The 24,410-nt window shown below is 46.2% G+C and overlaps 2 protein-coding genes across 6 annotated transcripts in view; both read right to left on the reverse strand.

Moving 5' to 3' along the window:
• LOC147605177 (uncharacterized) overlaps window positions 1–23,690 on the reverse strand; it is a 141,283-nt gene extending 117,593 nt beyond the window's left edge. For 3 of the 5 annotated variants that reach the window (XM_086794157.1, XM_086794156.1, XM_086794158.1), the window contains exons 1-2: window positions 23,118–23,689; window positions 16,469–16,553 (exon numbers count right to left, since the gene is read on the reverse strand). In XM_086794157.1, the coding sequence (XP_086650283.1) occupies window positions 16,469–16,553; window positions 23,118–23,563 (531 nt within the window). In that variant the 5' untranslated portion in view covers window positions 23,564–23,689. Of the gene's footprint in view, window positions 1–16,468; window positions 16,554–23,117 lie in introns of all 5 variants that reach the window. The other 2 variants (XM_086794154.1, XM_086794155.1) reach the window with 2 other exon arrangements.
• Window positions 7,939–10,978, reverse strand: LOC147605178 (uncharacterized). Its single transcript, XM_086794144.1, has 4 exons — window positions 9,387–10,978; window positions 8,908–9,253; window positions 8,636–8,807; window positions 7,939–8,546 (listed from the first exon to the last, which is right to left on the reverse strand). The coding sequence occupies exons 1-4, from the start codon at window positions 10,844–10,846 to the stop codon at window positions 8,095–8,097; spliced, it is 2,430 nt and encodes an 809-aa protein (XP_086650270.1). The 5' UTR covers window positions 10,847–10,978; the 3' UTR covers window positions 7,939–8,094.
• Window positions 23,691–24,410: the final 720 nt, after the last annotated feature.

Here is a 24,410-nt window from a genome sequence, read left to right on the forward strand (position 1 = left end):
GGATGTCTTCTTGTTCTCCTTGATTAATGCCTTCATTGCCATCTCGAGGGCCTCGAGTTTCTCTTGGAGACTCGGGGCCATTCCTCCAAATCACTCTGCAGTCCTTCCCACAGGCAGGGAGGAGAGAGAGAGAGAGAGTTATGTTTCTGCCTTGGGGGCCTGAGCAAGGGTGGGTGGGGAAAGGGGGCAGCAGAAGGGCGTAAATGGCGACCTGGGCAGCGGGGGCAGAAGGGCGAAAATGGCGAACTGGGCAGCGGGGGCAGAGAGGCGAAATGCGGGCAGAGAGGCGTAAGGGGCAGAAAATGCGAACTGGCGGGGGGCAGCAGAAGGGCGTAAGGGGCAGAAAATGCGAACTGGCGGGGGGCAGCAGAAGGGCGTAAATGGCGAACTGGGCAGCGGGGGCAGAAGGGCGAAAATGGCGAACTGGGCAGCGGGGGCAGAGAGGCGAAATGTGGGCAGAGAGGCGAACTGGGCAGAAAATGCGAACTGGCGGGGGGCAGCAGAAGGGCGTAAGGGGCAGCAGAAGGGCGTAAATGGCGAACTGGGCAGCGGGGGCAGAAGGGAGATAAAGATTGAGAGAGAGAGAGAGTTGTGGGGATAAGTCAACTCATCAAGATGAGTGTGTGACTCCCCTATCACACATGTATATTGCATTAGTACACATAGTGCACTTAGTACATTAAAAGTACTAAGTGTACTATGTACTATAACTTATGGGCTTGTACACACTATAAGGGTGGGCATAATGCCTTTACCCCAACAACCTCCCACTTAGAGGCAAAGTGCCCTTAAATGAAGGAAAAGAAAAAATCAGCATATACATGATAATATACAAGGCCATATCAAGGCTGAAACTGGCCTCATCCAATGCCCATCAAGTGTCTGCAATGAGCAAACCGCTCCGGAGGCAAACTCTTTGTCAACAGATCAGCCGGGTTGTCATCCGTATGAATCTTAACAAGCTGAATTTGCTTGTTCTCTATCACCTCTCTGATGAAGTGATACTTCACATCCACATGCTTCGTCTTTGCATGAAAGACAGGGTTCTTTGCCAACTGGATGGCACTCTGACTGTCACAATGCAACAATGGAATATCCCCTGTATAACCCAAATCAACCACTAACCGAGATAGCCATAATGCCTCCTTGCAAGCCTCTGTGGCTGCAATATACTCGGCCTCTGTAGTAGATAAGGCTGTGCACTTCTGCATCCTGGATATCCATGACACAGCACCTCCTCTGAATGTAAACACATAACCGGTAGTAGACTTCCGGTTATCTGGATGACCGGCATAATCCGAATCCGTGTAACCATGCACTAATGCATCCTGTTTGCCAAAGCAAATGCACATATCCTGTGTGCCCTTCAGGTATCTCATGACACCTTTCACTGCTTCCCAATGCTTCTTGCCAGGGTTGGCCATGTATCTAGAAACCACTCCCACTGCAAATGCAATGTCCGGCCTAGTAGCAACCATGGCATACATGAGACTGCCACAAGCTGAAGCATACGGAATCTTGGCCATATCAGCCCTGTCTCTATCTGACTGTGGGCTGTCCATAGCACTGAGTTTCACATACGGAGGCAAAGGAGTACTAGTCTTCTTCCCCCCGTCCATATTGAACCTCTGCAAAACTTTGCCAATGTATTCCTTCTGAGACAAATACAACACATGCTGATTTCTGTCCCGAAGTATCCGCATACCCAAGATGTGATTTGCATCACCCAAATCCTTTATATCAAAGGTTTGATGCAGCCTCTGCTTCAAGGTATCCATCTCCTTACGAGATTTCCCGGCAATCAACATATCGTCAACATACAAGATGAGGATCAATAGACTGCCATCCAAAGCTTTCTTGGTGTACAAGCAGTGATCTATGTCACTTCTCTTGAATTTCTGTGATTTCATGAATGTATCAAATTTATGATACCATTCCCTTGGTGCCTGTTTGAGCCCATAAAGACTCTTTTTCAGCTTGCATACAAGCTTCTCCTTTCCACTTACTGCATAACCCTCTGGCTGTTGCATATATATCTCCTCATGGAGATCACCGTGAAGAAAAGCAGTCTTCACATCCATCTGAATCAAGTCCGGATCATCATGTGCAACCAAAGCTAACACAGCTCTAAGTGTGGTCATTTTGACCACTGGAGAGAAGATCTCCTCAAAGTCCACACCATATTCCTGCTTGAAGCCCTTGGCCACTAACCTGGATTTGTATCTTGGCTTTGCATCTGGTGCAACTTTGAGCCTGTAAACCCACTTGCATGGCAAAACCTTCTTGCCTGCAGGCAAATGCACCAACTTCCATGTTCCATTTTTGTGCAGAGAATCCATCTCTGACTTCATGGCACGCTCCCAAAGAGCCTTGTCTGTCCTCTGTAAAGCCTCTTTATAACAAGAGGGCTCCCCACAGTCAGTGAGCATCAAGTAGTCAACCCCTGGAACAAACCTGTCAGGGGCTCTGGAGGGTCTTGTGGACCTCCGTACCCAATGACCATCATTTGCAGGTTGCTGTCCAGCCTGCATATCACCTATTGGTGGCTCCTGTTCCATGCCATAAGGCTGAAATATCATGCCCGGTATCTCCTCTAACTGTGGTATATCCATAGGAATATCTTCTGCCATGTCTGGCTGTCCATTTGGACCATTTTCAGCATCATTTAAGGGCTGGTTTTGCTGCTGTAATGGCTGATTTACAGCCCTTGGTTGTTGTCCATGATGTCCATCATCATCAAAGATGACTCTACCAGGCTCCTGTTGCCTTGCAGGCTCCTTATACATGCATGTTTCATCAAAAATGACATCATTGCTGCGTATAATCTTTCTATTCACTGGATCCCAAAGTCTATACCCCATTTCACCTCTGTCACCATATCCTAGGAATATGCATTTGTGAGACTTAGGATCAAGTTTGGTGCGCATTTCCCTGCGTATGTGCACGTACGCAACGCAACCAAACACTTTCAAGTGATTGTATGACGGAGGCTTCCCTGTCCATACTTCCTCTGGCACTTTCCCACCAAGCCTCGTGTTAGGTGACCTGTTTATAAGGTGAACGGCTGTCATAACAGCTTCAGCCCAAAAACCATGAGGTAATGCAGCATGTGACAACATAGACGGACCTTCTCCTGAATGGTCCTGTTCATCCTCTCTGCTGTCCCGTTTTGTGGAGGATCATAAGGGGTAGAGAGCTCCCTCTTGATGCCTTTAGCATCACAAAAGTCCTGAAACTGTTTGGACATATACTCTCCACCATTGTCGGAACGCAAAGCCTTCAATGTTTTGCCAATTTGGTTCTCAACAAGAGCAACAAACTTCTCAAACACTGCGAATGTATCACTCTTCAAACGAAGAGGATAAACCCACACCTTGCGTGTGGCATCATCTATAAAAGACACAAAATATTTTGCCCCTCCCAAAGAAAGCTGAGGCATCTCACATACATCTGTATGCACAAGCTCTAGCTGAGCATCTTTCTGTCCAAGAGCTTTCTTGTGGGGGCACTGCAGTTGCCTGCCATATATACAATGCTCACAAAACTGAAAACTTGAAAACTTTAGATAAGGCAAGTAACCCAAACGAGACAATTGCTCCATTCCCTTGACACTCATGTGTCCCAACCGGCTATGCCACATAGAAATTTCCGGCAGCTCGGTTGCATTTACATTAGCATGGTGACAAACACCTCCATGCATGAAATAAAGAGTGTCCACCTTAGAGCCTCTGGCAACAACCAGTGAGCCCTTACTAATCTTTCACTTTCCACAACCAAATGTGGTAACATAATCAGCATCATCAAGCTGTCCAGTAGAAAGCAGATTCTTCTTGATCTCAGGCACATGCCTAACATCATGGAGCATAAGCTGTGAGCCATCTGAAAACACAAGCCTCACATCACCTCTGCCAAGAATCTTGCATGCATGGTTATCACCCAAATAAACCACTCCTTCATTGCCAGCAGTATACCTGACAAACAAGTCTCTGCAACCTGTGACATGAAAGGAGGCACCTGAATCAATGATCCATGAGTGCATATCATGACCACCTGTAAGAAGTGAATGGGCATCAAGTGAAGACGTAAATAGGACCTCATCCTCACTGTCACCTGCATGTGACACATTGACTTCTTCAATCTTGACTCCACTTTTGCCTTTTGGCTTTACATCTTTGGCTTCATCTTTGTCTTTGTCTTTGCCTTTTCCCTTTTCCTTTTGATCATTTTTCCATTTGTAGCATTGCTTTTTGATGTGTCCCTTCTTGCCACAATAATGGCATTCCAAATCCTTTTTGGAGCGAGACTTGCTCCTTCCCCGTTCTTGGCTTTTACCCCTTTGCTAGGATCTCCCACGTGCATTCATTGCATTGGACTTTCCAACAGAATTATTCTTTCTGTTCATCTCTTCTTGAAGAAGAGCACCCTCAACATCTGCATATGACAGCATAGCATTCGAATTGCTAGTGGCTATCCTGAATGTGTCCCAACTCTCTGGCAAAGTGCATAAGAGAAAAGTGGCTTTGAACTCATCGTCCATTGCCAACTTTTGATTTATAACTTGGCTGACAATGCCATTAAACTCATTTAGATGGGCTGTCATAGACGCCCCTTCCTTCATCTGAAGACCTATGAGTTTCTTCAACCAATACACTTTGCCTGAGGCACTTTGCTGGGCATACAAGTCCTGCAATCTCTGCCACATTCCCCAAGCTGTCTTCTCTTCACGAATGCTGAAAAGTAAAGAGTCTGACACAGACAACATGATAGTAGATCTTGCCAGCTCATCCATATCTTCCCACTCTTCAGCAGTAAGAGAAGCGGGCATTACACCCCTTTCTTTGATAGGCTTGTGCTGCTTTTTCTGGAGCAACACATTATAGCACTGGGTTTGCCAAATATCATAGTTATGTGAGCCTTCAAGCTTCTTGATGTGAAGCAATGAAGAGCTCTCACCTATGGTTGCCATAGCAATATGCAACCTGTCAATGCCTGACTCCCTGCAAAATGTGCAAACACTGCACCAAAAGCACACAAAGTGCTCACAGTTGTTCTCCCAAGCTTTATCTCCCACTGCGGAAGCACGAATGCAACTTTTCTCTCACTGTATGTGATGAAATCAGCAAAATCTGGTTGCTGCAGATTTAGGACAGCACCTTAAATGTGCTCTGTTGCCCTTCCAAAGTACTGTACAACAGTACCAAGTGCTCACCAATGATGTACCAAATTTGTACCGGCAAGTACAGCAGCTGAAAATGAACCTTTTAGTCACTCAAATCAATGTCCAGCCATGCCAAAACTTGTACAAAGCTGTACCAAATCTGTACCAGCAGGTACAATAGCAATAAATGCTCTCCTGGCTGTCCAAATGAGTGAAAATCAGACTTTTACAGTCCCGAACACTGCATACCACAGTCCCGAACAGAAATTGGGCAAAAGCCCCTTGACTGCAAGCTGATTTCTGAGGATTCAAGGCATAAATGTCTTGCCTGCTGCTTTGCCAAGCTCAACAAGCATACGATCTTGAAAAGCCCCTTGATTTAAGATCAATTGCTGATCATACATGGTACATTAGCGCACATGAAGGCATCCAGAGTCTTCACAGTGCTTCCCCCTGGCCACATATACATCCAATACATGAAAGCCCCTTGATTTACAGGCACATTGAGTGCTTGACAGGCATCAACACGTTGCCCAAAGCATCAAATGCGATTGCCTGCATGCAAATCAATCCAATCGGCACAAAAGCCCCTTGATTTGCACCGCAATTTTTTGCAATTTTGCCCAAATGTGCGATTTCTCACATCATACAGCATGTATGAATGCTTAATTGCACAATTACATCAAAAGCCCCAAATTTTGACATCCAATTTGCTGCAAATTGACCAGGAATGTGACCAATGTCACCCAATGTTGCCAATTTTGCTCAAAATCTGAGCAATTTCGACCTGTTCCTGCTCAATTGATGAATGTACCTGCTCAATTGATAATTGGACATGCAAATTCCAAAATTGAAGCAAAATACCTCTGATTTCTGATTTCTGATTTCTGTTGCAGGAAAGGGGGGAGTCGTATTTACACGTGAAGGAGATGATGCTTCTGTCACTGTGCAGGTACGGATTCGGGTGTGCAGGCTGGGAGCTGGCTGCGCTACAGATTTAGGTCACCTGCAGGTACTGTACGGGCTGGGCGACTGTACTTGCAGCTGACGGGTACAGTCGTGCAGAGAACGTGGCAGCTGTTGTGCGCCTGGCTGAACATTCAGTGCTGCACACGGCACCACCCAGGCGACCAGTTCTTCGTACAGCACAGCAGGCGGTTGTGAGGGGATCAAATTGACTACGCAGGAAAGGTAATGGGCGACGGGACCTCCACGTGGACACGTAAACGTGTCGTTTTGTCACGGCTTGGGGTCCCTGCGTGTGCTGGTGATGGCTGAGCCGGGCGGAAATACTGCACTGCCCTCGCCTCCTGCCTGCGAGACTGACGGCGCTGCTAAACGCCTACGCCTCCTTGCGCGTGCTGGTGAGGCGCCGCTGCCTTTCCTCCTCGCTCGCCGGCTTTTTGCTGCCGCCCTCTACCACGTGTTTTGGGCACACTACCTTTAGACCAGCGCTGTCTCCAAAGCTCACACGCACAGGCTGCCACTCCCTCTCACTGTCTTGCAACGCACGTGCTCCTTGCTGAGCACCAGAAAGCTCCAAGCAATCTCCTCTGCTCGTGCCAAGCTCAAGGCTCCATAGCCGAGCTTCTTTTTCGCGATGAAGACGACTCCACACACACACGGATACTACCGTGGCTCTGATACCAGTTGAATGGGAGAGTTAGGGTTAGAGTTCATGTGGGAGACATACACAAAGAAACAAGGGAGAGAGAGAGAGAGAGAGAGAGAGAGAGAGAGAGAGTTGTGGGGATAAGTCAACTCATCAAGATGAGTGTGTGACTCCCCTTATCACACATGTATATTGCACTAGTACACATAGTGTACTTAGTACATTAAAAGTACTAAGTGTACTATGTACTATAACTTATGGGCTTGTCCACACTATAAGGGTGGGCATAATGCCTTTACCCCAACAGACCACACAAGGGAAAGTGTGGGTATACTTCATGAAGGAGAAGAGTGAGGTGTTCACTCATTTTCAAAATTTCAAAGTTATGGTTGAAAAGCAAACAAGGAAACATGTAAAGTGCCTAAGGTCAGATGGAGGGAGAGAGTACTTCTCCAATGAGTTCTCTGAATTTTTGCAGAAGAATGGTATTCAGAGACAGTTTACATGCAGATACACTCCGCAACAAAATGGAGTTGCTGAGCGGAAAAACAGGCACATTGCTGAGATTGCGCGAGCATTGATGGGAGAGAAGAATATGCCGCATAGCTATTGGACTGAGACTGTTTCTACAGCAGTTTACATCATGAACAGGACTCCAACTGCAGCCATACATGATGTAACTCCAGAGGAGAGGTTTACTGGCTAAAAAATCTGATTTGTCTCATCTGAACGTCTTTGGATGCATTGCATATGTGCATGCAAGGTTGATGTGTACGTAATGTACGGTACGTATTTGTACGTTGTTCCGTACAGATAAAATTTGTGTACGTAAAAATACGTACCATTGTAAAAAATATCAATCTATATGGCATTTCATATCAAAATAAACATAAAAAGATCCAAATACATTTTAAATTGTGAGAGAGACCTACAAGACAATCTAATAAGGTCTTTGCTAATACGCATTTGATTAGTAATCACAAAACCCTTGCCGCATGTTGTAAAAATTGTTACTTCAGAAATCAAACATCAGATACCAAAACCATTTTTCAATCAGATGACAGAGATCAATCTTCAATCACCAATCACCACTCTTAGAAGTTAGCTCTATATAAACTGATGAATCAGTGTTCATAGTGCACACAACAAAAGTCTCGACTCTCATCCATGTCAAAAGGCTGCAAATGCATCAAGATTCAAAACAAACTGAATACAATGCACATACTACATAGCAAGCTGCAACACTACATCATAGAAATGTCCTCAAAAGGCCCATAAGGGCTAGTCCAGAGTCTAGACTCCACAATGAAACATGATCTAAGAGTCAAAACTCCTCATCAGATGATGATGATGACGATGCACCAGAAGAGAGCAAGTCCCCATCTGTCAAGACATTGCCCTCGTCGTCATACTCAGGCTCTGCCATCACGGGCACATGTGATGATGTGAAAGATGTATCATGAGATCCATGTGCTACATCATCATCTCCTGGCTCACTCTGAGTATGAATGAGAGTGACAGCCTCATTCGCCCGAGTCCGCTGCGTACGAACAGGCAGCTTCCCCCGACGAATGCTCCTCTGTCTAGCGCTCTCTGAATCTGCAGCCTCCTCACGCAAAGGTATCGCCAAAGCCCGTGCGCGTGACCTTGTGACACGACGATCGATGCTCTCCAACTCTCTATGAAGGAGTCGTATAATATCTGCCTGCTCGTCTCTGACACGCTGCTCCACGTCGCCCTCAGTAGAGGTTGGCACCATCTTCACATGGGTCGGATCTGCATGTGGAAAAGCAAAATCCGACAAGTCAGAACCACAAGAAATGACTTATATTGAAATGTGTCAAAAGACGTACGACAGTTAAAACTTAAATATACCTGCTTGGGTGCCCCCAAAGCATGATAATCTCGCACGAGCTTCATGTTAGCTCGGCAATACACTAATCGCTCCAGCTGAGCGGTACTAAGTCGATTGCGGATCTTCGTGTGAACCAAGGAGTAGGCACTCCAATTGCGCTCACAAGCACCAGCAGAACAATCCTACGATCACGAATCACGATACGATTTCGGAGTCAAGACTCAAAACCCTTAATGAATCAAACTTTAAAGATGGATGCAATTGTGAAAGAGTCAAGAGTACCTGCGAGAGGATTCGGAGAGCAAGATGAGTCAGCTTTGGAAGACCTTGTCTTCCATAGCTCTGCCACCACGTGAGAGGAAATTTCGTCGCCTCCTCTCTCAAAACCACCGCTCTAGCAAAGGATGGTCCTAGATTGTTCATAAAACTCACCATCTCTGCATCAACCTCAAGTTGCTCATCCTCGTCGTACATTATGTTGATGTACTGGTCTTTCTGCGTGAGCAGAGTGCTCTCACTAAACAGCTCTGGCTTCTTGTAGAAGGGATGAAGCAATGCAGCCATCCCATGAATGGGACGGCTCATAAATGTCCATCGCCGCTCTACAATAGCCAGGATGTCACCACGGCTACAAATTGACAAGCCAACATTCCAACAGTCATTATATAATATAACTTTAAACATATTGTTCATTGTTGCAATGTGCATATTATTTAATATTAATATAATCAACCAAGAACAATATCCAAGTGTACACTCACTGAGACTCCGTCAATGTCGTGCAGGTGGCAATATGGCGCTTCATCTCCATGAAGAGATGATAGACCAGTCCAAGAGTAGAGCCCTCCATATCTGTGATTCGGAGGAGGACATGGATAGGCTGCAATGCCACCGTCAAGCTCTGTACCTCTGTCCAAAAGGCCTCGTCAAGCACTTTCCACTGAATGTATCTAGTGGCCTCTGTCTGTGCATGGTGCATAAACCTCCATTTCGGGTCCACCACAGTCTGTAGTAGTGGGTCCCGCAATCTAAAAAGCCTCTGCAAGACCAAGAACATATAAGAAAACCTGGTCTTCGAGGGTCGCACCATATCAAGTGCACTATGGCTCCTGAAGATGGCCAAAGCCTGATGTTTTTTTCGGAAAAATGTCGTAATCTTCATGGCATCTGCAACATTAGGTTGCACCCATGGCAACTTTCCAATATCCTCCATCAGCAGGTCCAAGCAATGTGCAGCACAAGGAGTCCAAGCAATGCGAGGAAACTCTGCCTCGACCAATTCACCCATATGCTTGCAATTTGAAGCATTGTCTGTCACCACTTGGACCACATTCTCTGGCCCAACATCCAAAATTGCCTGTCTGATGTGGTGATAAATAAACTCAGCACTGATGGATTCTCCTGCCTTTCCTGCATCCACAGCCCGCAAGAAGTATGTGCCAAGACATGAGGACACCAAAATATTGATAATGTGTCGTCTACGCATATCACTCCAGCCATCAGATATGATGGTGCACCCAAAAGACTGCCATCCTGCCTTGACAGGTACCAATGCCTTGTCTATCAAGGCTTTCTGCTCTTCAAGCATCGTGGTACGCATTTTGTTATACTCCACCCCGGACCACGAGTCTGTGTGGCCAACCTCTACTATGGCCCTCACCATTCTCTTCCATTGATCAGTCCTCAGTACATTGAAGGAGATGTTGCACTCCACAAGAGTGCTTGCAATCTCCATCTCAGCGACTTTTTGTCTCTCTTTCACCCACGAAAGAGATGACACACGTGAAGGCAAAGTACTCTGTCTCAGCACATGTGCATCATCATCCTCATCACCCTCCTGCATGACACGGGCCCTCTTTCTGCCCCCTGTAGACTGGCTATCCTGTGTGGAAGAATCACCCATCTCCCCCACAAGCGCATCATGAAGTGCATCTTGAGTGTGCTGGCTGCCCCTTACCTTCTTTGAACCCTTTGCTGTTGATGAATTCTCAGCAATGAGCTTGTCTCTGATATCCTGCTGCACCTGCTTGCACCCACCACAATTGCCGGTGGTGCCAATACCTGTCAAGTGTATCACGACACGAGAAATTGTGCTCGTGAGCTCGAAGTTGCAATACTTGCACTGCCATCTACGCGTGCCAGAACCAGCTTGGGTCGGCGTATTAATAACACGGATGACATTCGTGTGCTCCTGCCAGTAGGGGTTGCATGGCTTCGGCATACTGGATCCTGGAAGCTCTGTGACACAAACAAAGAGAGAGAGAGCTTAGAGCAGAGTACATACTCCAAAGGAAGAAAGAGAGAGAGAGAGAGAGGGAGAGCGTAGAGCATACTCCAAAGGAGGAAAGAGAGAGAGAGAGAGAGAGAGAGAGAGAGAGAGAGAGAGAGAGGGACCCCGGACTCGGGAGGGAGTGAGAGAGAGACGAGATTAATCATGTAGACAGTAGTACATTGGCACAGAGAGAGAGAGAGAGAGAGAGAGAGAGAGAGAGAGAGAGAGAGTACAATACGAGATGCATCATGAGGGACCAAGGCCATGAGCGAGAGAGCGTGTGAATTACCTGTGCACAGTGTGCAGAGACGGAGCGAAACAGAGCGCTGAGCGAAACAGGCGAAATTCCAAAACAAGGCCAAAATCGCACGGCGAAGGTCAAAAAGGGGTTTTTTTAAAAAATAAACGTACGGATGGATCCGTACGCGTACGGATCCGTACAGTACGTTCCGTACGGTACGGATCGATCCGTACGTACGTACGGATGCAACCTTGTGTGCATGTGCCAGATGAGCTGAGAACTAAGCTGGATCCAAAAGCTGAAAAATGTGTGGTTATTGGGTATTCCCTTGAGCAAAAGGGATACAACTTTGGCTTCAGCAAATTCTGAATCACCTTGGATGTTCATCTACTCCGACACTCATCTACTCAGATTCATAGAGTGCTATTGCTCACATATTTCTTGGGCATTGAGGTGATTAGGTCACCACATGGTATTGGATTACTGCAGAGACATTGCCAAGTTGAGTGCAGATTCAAGAGAGATTTTGGAGGATCCTACTATGTATAGGCGCATAGTAAGAAGCTTGATCTACTTGATGATCACCAGGCCAGATTTGAGCTATGCTGTTGGGTTGGTGAGTCAGTTTACGCAAGTTCCTCGGAAGCCACATTTAGATGCATTGAGATGCATACTGAGGTATGTGAGGTCTACTTTGCATTGTGGACTATTTTATGAAACTGGGACAGAGATATATGTACATGGGTACACAGATGCTGATAGGGCTGGTAGTATCTCAGATAGAAGATCTACTAGTGGCTTCATGTTTTCTTTGGGGAGTGCTGCTGTGACTTGGAGCAGCAAGAAGCAGCCTACGGTTACTCTATCCAGTACAGAGGTGTTGCTATGGCAGCATGTGAGGTAGCTTGGTTGAGAAAGCTACTTGCAGATTTGGGTCTATCAGTGGATAGACAAGTTGTCATTTTCTGTGACAACATTAGCAGTAAGGATCCCAGTTTTTCATTCTCGCACGAAGCATATAGAGGTCCACTACCATTTTGTCAGAGAGAAGGTTTTGGCAGGAGACGTTGACCTTGTTTATGTCAACACACAGGATCACGTCGCTGACATCTTCACCAAAGCATTGGGTACAGAGAAGCTCCGCAGATTCAGGGCTTCACTTGGTATACATGAGATGGAGTTGAGCTTGAGGGGGAGTGCTGAGATATCGAGCTCATCTAGTGAAGCGGTGGACACTGATGACCCGCCTGGGGGATAGGCCCCACACTTACACCACTGGCATGGTTGGTGAGATCATGGGTGATATGCGGCCAGTGGGATGACAGGTTGTGTGACAGCCATTCTAGAGACTGGCATAGTTATAGCGCCTGCTCATTTAGTTGGGTTCACACTATAGAGAACCCTAGTATGTATTTGGTTGAGTACCTTTTCATATTGTGTGTACTCTTATCTTTGTATATGGTGTGTTGAGTGTTGTGTGTAGAAGAAGAAGATTTTCAGCCTCTCACCTTGTGTGTTCTCTTTTAGGGTTCTGTGAGTGCGTGTGTGCTTGCAAGAGCTCAAGCTCTCTTCTCCCCTGCATCTTTTCAACACCAAGGTAGACATAGGATGTGACAATCTCCACAAGATCCCCTCTATATGTGAAACTCAATCTCGATGTGACGGGGCAGGATGTATTGAGGACCTTTACCTTGCTTTTACCAAGGTTAATTGTGAGGTCCTGTTGAGTGCAAAAATCCTATAAGGCATCCAAATGTCTCTAAAGGCCCTCAACTGAATATGAAAGGACGACAATGTCATCTGCATAGAGTAGTAAGGGGATGAGTATGCTTGCCCCACCTAATCTATCAAAGAAGCTCGAGATCATCAATGTAGACACCAAATAGTGTTGGAAATCTCTTGTGACATACCTCTTCGAGAGCTAACTCGTCCTATGACGGACTCTTGGAGGGCCATGATGCTCCAAACCGTTTCAGATGGGACTCCTATCTCTTGTAGACAGTGTAGGCAACGGGCTCGTGGTAAAATATCAAAAACTTTGCTGGAATCCACAAAGCAGCAATAAATCCTTTGATGTCGTGCTTTGCCCTCGATGATGGCACATTGGTGAAGCTGTGGTCAAGGTTCGTGTAGCTCCTCCAAAGGCCTGCCTGTCTTGAGGCTCTACATCCCTGTGTCTCTGCAAATGAGCTGAGCTCCGCCACTAGCACTGATCCATAGAATTTGGCCAATGTGTGGCCAATCATGAACGTCCTGTAGTTAGTAGGATCAAGTGGATCTATAGCTTTGAGGATGGAGGTGATGGTGTTAGTGGACCAAGAGGGTGGAAATCCTTCACAAAGAGCTCTATTGAGCATGTAGGCTAGTGGGGATGCCAGCATATCATCGGCATGTGAGACATACTCGGCAATGAGTCCCTCGTAATCCTTGGCCAGCCCATTACATAGTCTACAGATGGTAGGACCATATCCTTTGTGAAGAAGGTGGAGATGGTGGGGCGGGGATTTGGAGGTGGGGGCAGAGGTGGCTCTTTGCAACTCGGCCTCAAGAAGAGTGGGTATAATTCATCCTCTTTCCACGCGTAGAACTCCCGTTTCTTGCTTTGGCTTATGCGTTGAGAAATTTGTTGCGCTTGGCGCTTCGTGATTTTCCAAATGCGTACCTCATGCTTAAGTTGGGAGCATGTGGCTCAGCATTCGTCATCATACCAACAGTTCTTGGGCAAAGAACCACAAGGTGGCTTGGTAGTAGATCGCCCCATGTAGATGAAAGAAGTGGTAGGAGATGTTTGGAGAATGCTAGTGAGTTGTGATGTGAGGACTCGTAGATCCACATCTTGGAGGTGGCGGTAGATGTGGTTGGAGTAAACAGGGTCAAGCTTGTGATCAAAATGGACCTGGGTGTAATGTGAGATGGGGGGTTGATGGTAGGGGGATGGTGCTGGTAAGAGAGAGAGAGGTAGGCATGGCTTCAAAGGGGGCTGGCAAGATGGAGAAGAACATGAGAAGACGTGCCGAAGTTGGGGGTGATGGCTTCAAAGGGGGGTGGCAGTATGGAGAAGTGGAGAAGATGTGCCAAAGTCGGAGATCCCATTAAGTAGTCCACGGTGTTGGTATTTCCGGACTCCGGAGTAAGTGCAGCAGGTGAGGGCATCGGAAGAGGGCTATTGGGTCGTTCCATCATAGATAAGAAGACCATGTGCAGCTCCCAACTCTAGGAAATGTCTCCCATACACCATGACCTCCTCACAGTCCTGTGATGATCTCTATAACCTCGTATCAGTGATGTCTTGCTCCTGTAGTCATATAGGGTTGACTAGATCAAGTAATTGGGCGTGGCAACTCCTTGTCATAGCGTTGAAGTCCCCGAGTAGGAAGACCTCCCTTGTCACCATTTGTTTCCTTCACTAGTCTTGACCAGTGTTTCACACACTGAGCGGAACCAAGGTGTGAACGGGGATTTTCCACAAAAGAAAGCTAGAGCATTTTATTGGCATGGTTTGGCCTAAAAGATGGCCCTACAGCATGCGCAGCATGGGATTTTATTCATCAAAGTGACTTATAATGTTTATAAGTCGGTGTGCACTGTGTTCACATATCATCAATGATGGGCTAAACATATTATTATTTTGGGCTTGGACAAGTGGACAAAAGGAGGCGCGTACTTGTAACTTATGCTGAGATATGCCATTACTGTATCACTTTGGTCTCATAGGCCCTCGGGTCTTTAGTAGACGCTTAATATACCTTTCTTCTTTTCTTTCTCATGTATCAATTTTACTTTTTTCATGTTGTCTTTACTCATGAATCACATGTAATAGCTTTTTGATCTCATAGACCCTTTGGGTCTTCCATAGACGTTAATAACATTCTCTCTCTCTCTCTCTCTCTCTCTCTCTCTCTCTCTCTCTTATTTTCCATTCCATGATGAGATATGCCATGGACATTATTGTATCACTTTGGTCTCATAGGCCCATTGGGTCTTTAGTAGACGCTTAAGATATCTTTCTCTCTCTCTCTCTCTCTCACGGCCCTCGCCCACGGCCACGCCACCACAGGAAGATCCGGGCCATCATCTCCCAGACCCCAAACCCCATGGCCCTCGCCCACGGCCGCGCCACCACAGGAAGATCCGGGACATCATCTGAGATCTCCCATCATCGCATGACCTTCTCGTGCCAGCTCAGTTTTACCACCTTGAGCACCATGTCACAGCGGCCCATGAGGGATGTATTAGGGTGATATGAGAGCTCTCTGCTCATGTACCTAGATCAGATTTTAAAGTTCTAGATTTATGTTATCTTTCTTTATTACTATTTTGTACCCAGGATTATGTACCTCATGGATATGATGTAACCTTTTGGTCTCATAGGTCATTTTGGCCTTTTGAAGACGTTAATAGAACTTTCTTTCTTTCTTTCTTTCACTCTCTCTCACACACAGACACACACAAAGAAACAAGAAAATAGGCAAAGTAGGGGTATGTTGCCCGTGGGACCAAAAGACCGTCTCCATATCACAATATGACACAAGTGGTCCACAGCAGAATATTTCACTCAGGTTGCAACACTTTCTTTTAAACACAGACTTATCAGAGCCCAAAAACAGAAATGAAACATGTATTCCACGAGGGGTCAAGGAAATGGGAGGAGTGGCCAAGCCATGCAACTCACTTTAGAGCAAGATGTTACCAGTATTCCAAGAGATGCACATGCCAAATATATGTGGGTTCAAATGCATATGAAGCCACGAGCTACATAACAGAATGGCCGTGGGACCAAAAATGCCAATGCGGTCTGATCCGGGCAATTTTACTAAGAATTTTAAGGGCCACGATGTTGCCTTTGACACAGATTCATCAGAAATCAAAAACAGATTTACCCCATAAATTGGGCTATGCTTGGGATTTGGCAGACAGAAATGAGATGTATGTTACAAGGGGTCAGGAGGAGTGGCCAAGCTATAGAGCTCACATTTGAGTAAAATGTTACCAGTATTCCAAAAGATACACGTGACAGACATATGTGGATTCAAATGCATAGGCAGCTACCAGATGTCCTCATAGCACTGTGCTACCCCCCTGGCCCTCCACAAGAAGTTCAAAGAGAAGACAACGAATGAAAATCTACTCAAAGCTCACAAGCTTTGAACCCTCAGTTCAGTCAAGATCAAACTAACAATCTCATGCGTGTTTCATATGTGCTATACTAGTAATGAATGCTTCTCAGTAACACGCTTAAATGTCCATGCAATTTGAAATCCTTCTTATACTTGATCAAACACACTTCGTGTGCTTGAAGCTGTGCAATTTCAAAGTTAGAAATATTATACCAGGCCGACTTTGTCCCATTTCTTTAGATGAATAAGCCGTTGTAGGATGCTACTGAAATCTGAGGGAGCCAGCTTGTACCGAACTCTGCAGCCAGAAAGAAAGAAAGAAAGAAAGTTATATTTTCGTCTTACAAAAGGTACAAGCATGGAATATCATCGTTATGGAAAACTGAAACAAAACTGAAACTGAAACTAAAACTGGAAACCTAGTAACTGAAGCTAAGTGCTAGGTAAATGCACAAAACAAACGGGGGAGCATGCTATGAAGTATAGAAGAATGATCATAATGCACTCTATCCCAAATCTATGGAGGGGAGGGGTCCATGGAGGAGATCCATCATCGGGCAGGAAAGGGTGGCCACAAGATCTGAAATAGTGAAGAGACTGAGAAGAAGAGGCCTCCATCATGCGTCGGTGATGTGGACTGGTGCTGGTCGTAGTCCAGGGGGGGCAGCTTGTCTCGCAGCTCAGAGCATTGTGACTCGTGGTAGAGTGACCCCTATGCTCCTGGATACCGTCCTGGTCTGATCAAGTACTAGATCTACTGGTGGAGTAGGCATAGCATGCTAGGGCTGGAAGAAGTTGGTGATCCTGAGCTGGACTGAACTAGCTCGTAAGGTCTGTGCTCTGAGGAGGATCTCTCTGTGTCGTTGTGCCTCCAGCAAAAACAAGCCCAGGAATCTCTAGTCTGTGTTGGTGTTGGACTCACACACTCACACACACAAACCTGCACATTAGGGTTAGGTGCAGGATGGAGAAGCTCACACAGAAATGCGAGAGAGAGAGAGAGAGAGAGAGAGAGACAAAAGTGTAGAATGGTGGTGGGTGTCTGCTGACACTCACGAGGATCAACCAATAATCTCCTCAACCATACACAATCTATTGTAGCTGTGAAGACTACTTCTACTCAGCCTCACAAGTAGATGTGGCAACAGTGGGTTGCTTTTTACTCAACCAAGATATGCATGAACTGCCAAGAAAAAAACAATTCCCACTGGTGGATTGCCTGGTATCATAATCACCAGCCCAGTCTGAATCACTGAATGCATAAAGTTGCAAGCTGCCCCCCCTGGGATAGAACAAACCAAGATCCAGGGTACACTGAAGATAACGAAAAATGCACTTGACTGCTTGCCAATGCTTTGTGCCTGGGCTGTGCATAAATTTGCTCAACAAAGACACCCCAAAAGATATGTCTGGCCTCGTGTTACACAAGTAAATGAGACATCCCACTGCCTCGCTCTGTAAATGCCGGCCTCAAAAGGCTCTCCAATATCATGCTTTACATATACTTCCTCCTGTAAATCCCCATTTAAGAATGCAGTTTTGATGTCCAATTGATGCACTTTCCATCCTTTATGTGCAGCCAATGCAATCACTGATCTTATTGTGGTCATTCTCGAAGTAGGAGCAAAAGTCTCCTCATAATCTATTCCCTTTTTCTAGGAATAGCCTTTAGCCACAAGTCTTGCTTTGTACCTGTCAATAGTACCATCAGACTTCCTTTTGACTTTGTACACCCACTTTGTTCCAATGACATGCTTGCCTTTAGGCAATTCCACAAGATCCCAAGTATTGTTCTTCATGATAGAAGAGATTTCAGCTTGCATAGCTTGCACCCAATGCTCATTCTCATGTGCTTCTTCATAAGAAGAAGGCTCTTCTGAATCAAAGAGACCATCCATGGCTAATGCAGACTCCCCACGATGTATATTCAATGCATGGCTGGAACTAGCCCTTGTTCTACCTGTGAGTGGAGCTGCAAGTTTGCTTTCTTGCAAAGTTTTCAGCAACCATCTTGGCACTGACTTGGCTGTGTCTATGGCTGTTTGCTCTTCCCTGACAAGATCTTCCACTTCTTCCATAGAAGGGGGTTGAATGGCTGGCTGTTTTACATGTTCTACATGAGGATTTTCTTGTGTAGGGGCTGGCTGATCTGAATCCCCCCTAATTGCAATGGGTAATAGTCCATCAAACATGTCATGTATGCCTGTATCATTACTTTTATACAAGCTGTACATGGGCTGTTCTGAATTTTCAGCAAATACCACTTCTCTACTGACAAAAATCCTTCGTGTTGTTGGATTATAAAGACGGTATCCCTTGCTCTCATTGCTGTAGCCCACAAAAATGCATTTCATTGCTTTGTCATCTAGCTTTGTTCAGAGTTGTTCTAGCACACGTGGTGTTATGGTTTTCAAAGCTTTTGTTGGACACCTGTTCAACACATGAGTTGCACACATTATAGCTTCCATCCAAAAATTGTGAGGCAACTTTTGTGCTTTCACCGTGCATCTTGCCATCTCCATGAGAGATCTATTTTTCCTTTCAGCTACACTATTCTGCTGCGGTGTATAAGGCACAGTACATTGGTGTTTGATGCCCTTTTGAAGCATATAATCCTTGAATGCATTTGACATGTATTCTCCACCTCTATCTGAGCGGAGTGTTTGGACTTTACATCCACACATATTTTCAGCCATTGCTGCAAAGTGTCGAAAGCATGCAAACACCTCTGCTTTCGCTTTCAAAGAGTAAACCCAAGCAAACCTGGAGTAGTCATCAATGAATGTGACGAAGTAAAGATGCCCCCCTATGGATGGTGTCCGCATTGGACCACATACATCACTATGTATGAGCTGTAATTTACTTTCAGCTCTAACAGCTCCATCTTTGGGGAATGGTTTTCGTTGCATCTTTCCCAAAATACACCCCTCACATACATGTCTTGGTGGAGACTCAAGAGGTGGCATATTATCAACCATATGATGCTTCTGCAAAAGCATCAAACTCCAAAAATTTACATGCCCAAAATGAGCATGCCATAGTTCTGCATCATGCATAGCAGGAGTGTGGGCAGCCACTGTATTTGCATCATAAGTACGCTTGTCATAGCTGTCCAGCTTATACAAGCCTTTGTATCGTGTTCCAAAAGTGACTATTTCATAACCCTTTGATGGGTCTTTTACCAAACACTTCCCATCTTCAAATTCAACCTTTAAACCTTGGTCGTTTATGGCTGAGACGGAGAGCAGATTTTTCTTTATGCCTAGAACATACAATACATTTTTCATACATATATTGGCACCATTGGCTGCAATAAGTATGACATTGCCAATTCCCTTTACTGGATATGTGGTATGATCTGCACATGATGCAGTGCGGCCATTTGAAGCATAAACCAAGTGCTGAAATACATCTTTGCATGAAGTGATGTGGCTCGAAGTACCACTATCAAAATACCATGATACATCCTGTCTATCAGATGCAATGCAAGACATATCATTATCTAAAGCACTTGGTGTGTCACTAGTGCATGTGACCAAAAAAGTGTACTCTTCCTGAATTACATTAGCTGATTGCTGTGCTTCGTCATCAAAAGAGTCTACTACTGCATTGCTTGCTTCTTTCCTTTTCTCTTTTGCAATGCGCTTCCTACATTCACTGATGTAGTGTCTAGGCTTATGGCAATAGTGACATTTGCCCTTCTTTTTGGGCTTGTTTGCATCCCCTTTGTCAGACTTTTCACCACCAGAAGAGGGCTGTCCATGACCAACCTTGCTAGACTGTTGTCCCCCATGCTCAAAGCTCTTTGCTTTACCCTTATCCTTGGCTGTAAATGCCTTGTCTCCACCATGGTTGCTCGATAAGTTTGCTCTTGTTTGCTCTTCCTGCAAGAGTAAACCCACTAGCTCTTCAAAAGTGACAGGATCACCACCTCCTCTCATAGAGAGGTTGAGAGAGGTGTGAAAGCCCAAGTAGGAAGGTGGTAAAGAATGAAGAGTGTTGATGACCAGCTATCTGTCTGGGATAACCTCATCGATGTTGAGCAATTGTTCTTGCAAATCTTTCACTTTGGTGAGATGATCTGCCATGGAGTCACCCTCATCCATAGAAAGAAGATCCAATTGCCTCTTCAAGTAGGCAACTCTTGCCTCGTTGCATACCTGATACATTGCTTCCAATGTGTCCAATGCAAGCTTCAATGTCTTGCAAGAACGAATGTGCGGAATAATAGTCCTTTTCACTGAAAGGGCTATCAATGACATGGCCTGTGCATCCCTAGAGTCCCATCTCTTCTGCTCTCGTGTGGAAGCAAGTTCTACCTCAGGAGCTCTTTGAGCACCTCTCCTTTGAGGCGTGGCTGGCTGTATGGTAAGTGGGCGTGTGTCATCACCACACATGATGCCCCAAAGCCCTTTGGCAACCAGCAAATTACGGATCATGAAACTCCAGAGGGAGTAGTTAGATCCATCCAACTTGTCCTCCTGGGTGAGCACACCAAATACATCTATAGCATTTTGAGCCATGTCAACAAAATATACCTGCAAGCAAACCAAGCACCAATGTGCACTGCCAAGCAACCAAATGTCCTATGTAAATGTTTATCTGCAAACTGAAGCAAGTGTAAACCTGCACCAAATTGTCCAATTGCACACAATGTGTATACATATGCAACAAATCACAGCTGTAATGCCCAATTACATACTCCAATCTGAAAAGCCCCAGTTTTTATGCACTCCAATCGCTTCAATGTGCAGTTAATTGACCAATTTTTATAAAAGCCCCAATCTCTGCAGCTGAAACAGACTCAATTTGCTGATTTTGACCTCAATTTGGAAAACCCCCAAATTCCAACCCAAACGGCATGAATGGCACCACCTGTAATTTTTTTATTTTTTATTTTTGGCAAAGGGGAATTTTTGGCAAACCCCTAGAAATTTCTGAAACTGACCTGCCCTGAAATGGCTGCAAATTTTTTATTTTTATTTTTTTTTGAAATCAAAGTACCCGCAGGCAAGGACAGTACGAATGGTATAGACGGGGACAGGCACAATCGAGTATTACAGGCGTCAGTCGGACAGTGCACGGACATGGAGAGGGCACACGCGAGCTGGCAGTACATGAACGTGGAGCAAGTACAGGCGTGCAGAGGACACTCACGAGCTGGCCGACGCAAGTACTCAACACGTATAGACGACGGGACCGAACTGGAGGCCGGACGGTGTCAGACGGGCAGTTCAAAGTCGGCACGTATAGACGGCGGGACCAAACTGGAGGCCGGACGGTGTCAAACGGGCAGTTCAGAGTCGGCTAGCAACTGGACTGAACTGGAGTCGGCTAGCGGCACGACTGAACTATAGGAGCCGACACAGCCAACGGGCGGCGTCGGTGGCCACAAACGGGGCGGCGTGCAGGTACGCTAGTGGCCGGCGACGGGCTGTGAACGGATCTACAAGCGCCGACGACGGGCTGTGAACGGAGACGCGTGCAGGTACAGTGGTGGCCAACGACGCGGGGCACGGCGGACGACAGGAGCAGGCCGTGACGGACGGCGCGAACAGGGCCCAGCCGCCAGCGGAGGCGGTTCGCTGGCCAGTAACGTTGCCGGCTGGATGGGAGGCGCCGCTTGCGAGCTGAGCAGCGACGATCCTCTGCGCAGTAGTGCCGCCGGCTTTGGGCGGCTATGGCGGCCAAGCCTGGCGGAGCAGAGGCGGACGGAACAAGCTGCCGGACGGAAACTACCAACGGACGGACTAGTTCCGGCGACGGATCTGTTCGACGGAATTCCACAGGAGACGAAAATTCGCAGGAAGCTGCAGAGACAGAATTTCCAGAATCTGAGAACCTCCAGTGCCCTGATACCAATTGTTGGTGTTGGACTCACACACACACACACAAACCTGCACATTAGGGTTAGCTGCAGGATGGAGAAGCTCACACAGAAATGTGTGAGAGAGAGAGAGAGAGAGAGAGAGCCAAAAGTGTGGTAGCCACAAAATGCAAGTCAACCCTTGCATGTATGTCACATCCATATAATATAGAAGTACAAAATATTATATGTAGAGTGTCCTTTCACACTTGATATCCAAGGGGAAAAACCACATGGGAAAAAAGTGCCCTTGGTTAAGCCCTGTTCACACATAGCACTACCATAAGTGAGCATATGCCTACAGTCTGGATAATCCATGATATAGCTACTAGGACCGAACCCCTCTCTGAAAAGGCAATGGTACCTCCCTCTGAACTCATAGTAAACTTAGCATCGGCATACATAATGCTCCTCGGACTCCACCTCTCTACCGCATAATCTGCAAATCCTGTCCTCCCTGCTGGGTATCCTCACGCTGCTCTGCCGGCCTCGATATCTAGGGTATGGAATGAAACTCGGAGCTGACCAATGGCAATCCTCATGGCATGAGACATAAAGATATCCATGTAGCGTAGTCTCTGTATGAACCCATCCTCAGTGAACCTAAGGAGATGACCCCGATAATACTGCATCTTGATGGGCAAGGGCCGCGCCAGGGTAATCCAAGTGTCCCTAATGTGTGCATGAAGAAAATCATATCGGAGCACCCAGTTACGGTCCACATGGGAAAGCCTGAGTCTGGGTCATGCTGGTGAGGAGGGAGCTGGTCAATCTGAAGCTCGTGTGCCGTAAACCATGTGATAACAGAGCCATATCAAGATGAGTGTGTACTCCAAGGAAATGGCCTTCGCAAGCCTTTCCCTACTCCATCTCTTCATCTATGGCTTCTATTTTTGCTTAATGCACCATCGACACATTCGGGGAAAAAAAAAAGCATCTTCAAAAGCGCCACGGAAGGAGAAAAGAAACCCTAGAAGTAGCAGAGAAGAAGGATACCCGTCGAGAGCGTTGAGAAGGTTCTTCTCGGTGCCGACAATGGAGTCCACGAGAGCCAGGCGATCCTGTCTGGAGAGCTGCGCGGCCGTTTTGCGGGGTTCGGACCAAATGTATTTGGACAGAACCCCTTCCAGATCCTCCACAGCACCTGCTGCAGGAACAGAAACAGAAGAAGTAGAGCCATCGCCCTCTTCTTCGTCTTCGCCTTCGTCCTCATCGTCTGATGTTGTGAATTCATCGCCAAAAGTTAGAATTTCATCGCCATCGCTGGAAAACCTCACCGCGGACGCAGAATCAAGCGTCTGCACCAGCGACTGCAGGCGCAGAGGCGCGCTAGGAAGAGAAAGATGACGGTGCAACCTGTCACAAAAGAAGGGTGTGGACGACACTGGCGAGGACTGGAAGAGACCATGAGACGATGGTAGCAGGAGCTTGACGCTTGCCATAGCTATGACGCCCAGTGTACTCGACTCATGCAGCACTTCTTATCCAGGTGAAGATGAAGTGGACGATGATAAATTAAACATTAGAAAAACACATTCAGTTGCCTAGGATATGGTTGATGGATATTTTGTATGCTTCCTTGCTTGTGCCTTGTGAATATATTATCGTGGAATATGCCATGCTTCTTAATGTTTGCTTCAATTTATTCTTAGCATGAAATCAAAGCATACCTTTTTTTTGGTATTAGGTCTATGTGACATGTGGTAATTCAAGCAATTAATATTTTATTGACAACATTGCTAATCTCTTCACCAAATCTCTTCCTCGAGATACTACTAATCAGCTCCTTACCCGTATGAAGAATAGGATCTCGTGTTTGACAAATGTAACCAACCCTATAGTGACATGTGGCAATTTTGGAAATCTTTCATTATACGAAGAGAGGTATCGTAAGGAAGTTTGTGTGTGGGAGAGAGAGAGAGAGAGAGGGTTTGAGAAGTTGTGTATGGTTGTTGGAGGGGGAGGACGGGCAATGTAAGCAAAGGAGGCAGCACCCCTTCATGCATCTAAAACGCATATCAAGAATGGGGACAATGTAACAAGGACTGAGCTCTCAGTGTGTGTAAATGAGAGAGTATACGCAAGGCGAGGGGGAGGTTTCCATGTTGCAGACACAGGAAGGGGGCATGTTAGGACAGATTGAGAGGGGGTGGGAGTGTAGCGGAGGAGATAGAGAGTTAAGGTTTGTAGCCTTTAATTAATAGCACTATATGATGTTTTGTGAATGGGGCACCAAAACCTTTTTATGTATAAATACCTCAGTGTGTTTAAGCCGAAGGTTTTTGTTTT

This window comes from Cibotium barometz, chromosome 60, assembly GCF_041138505.1.
Source record: "Cibotium barometz isolate CiBa-2024 chromosome 60, ASM4113850v1, whole genome shotgun sequence".
Taxonomy (NCBI): Eukaryota; Viridiplantae; Streptophyta; class Polypodiopsida; order Cyatheales; family Cibotiaceae; genus Cibotium; species Cibotium barometz.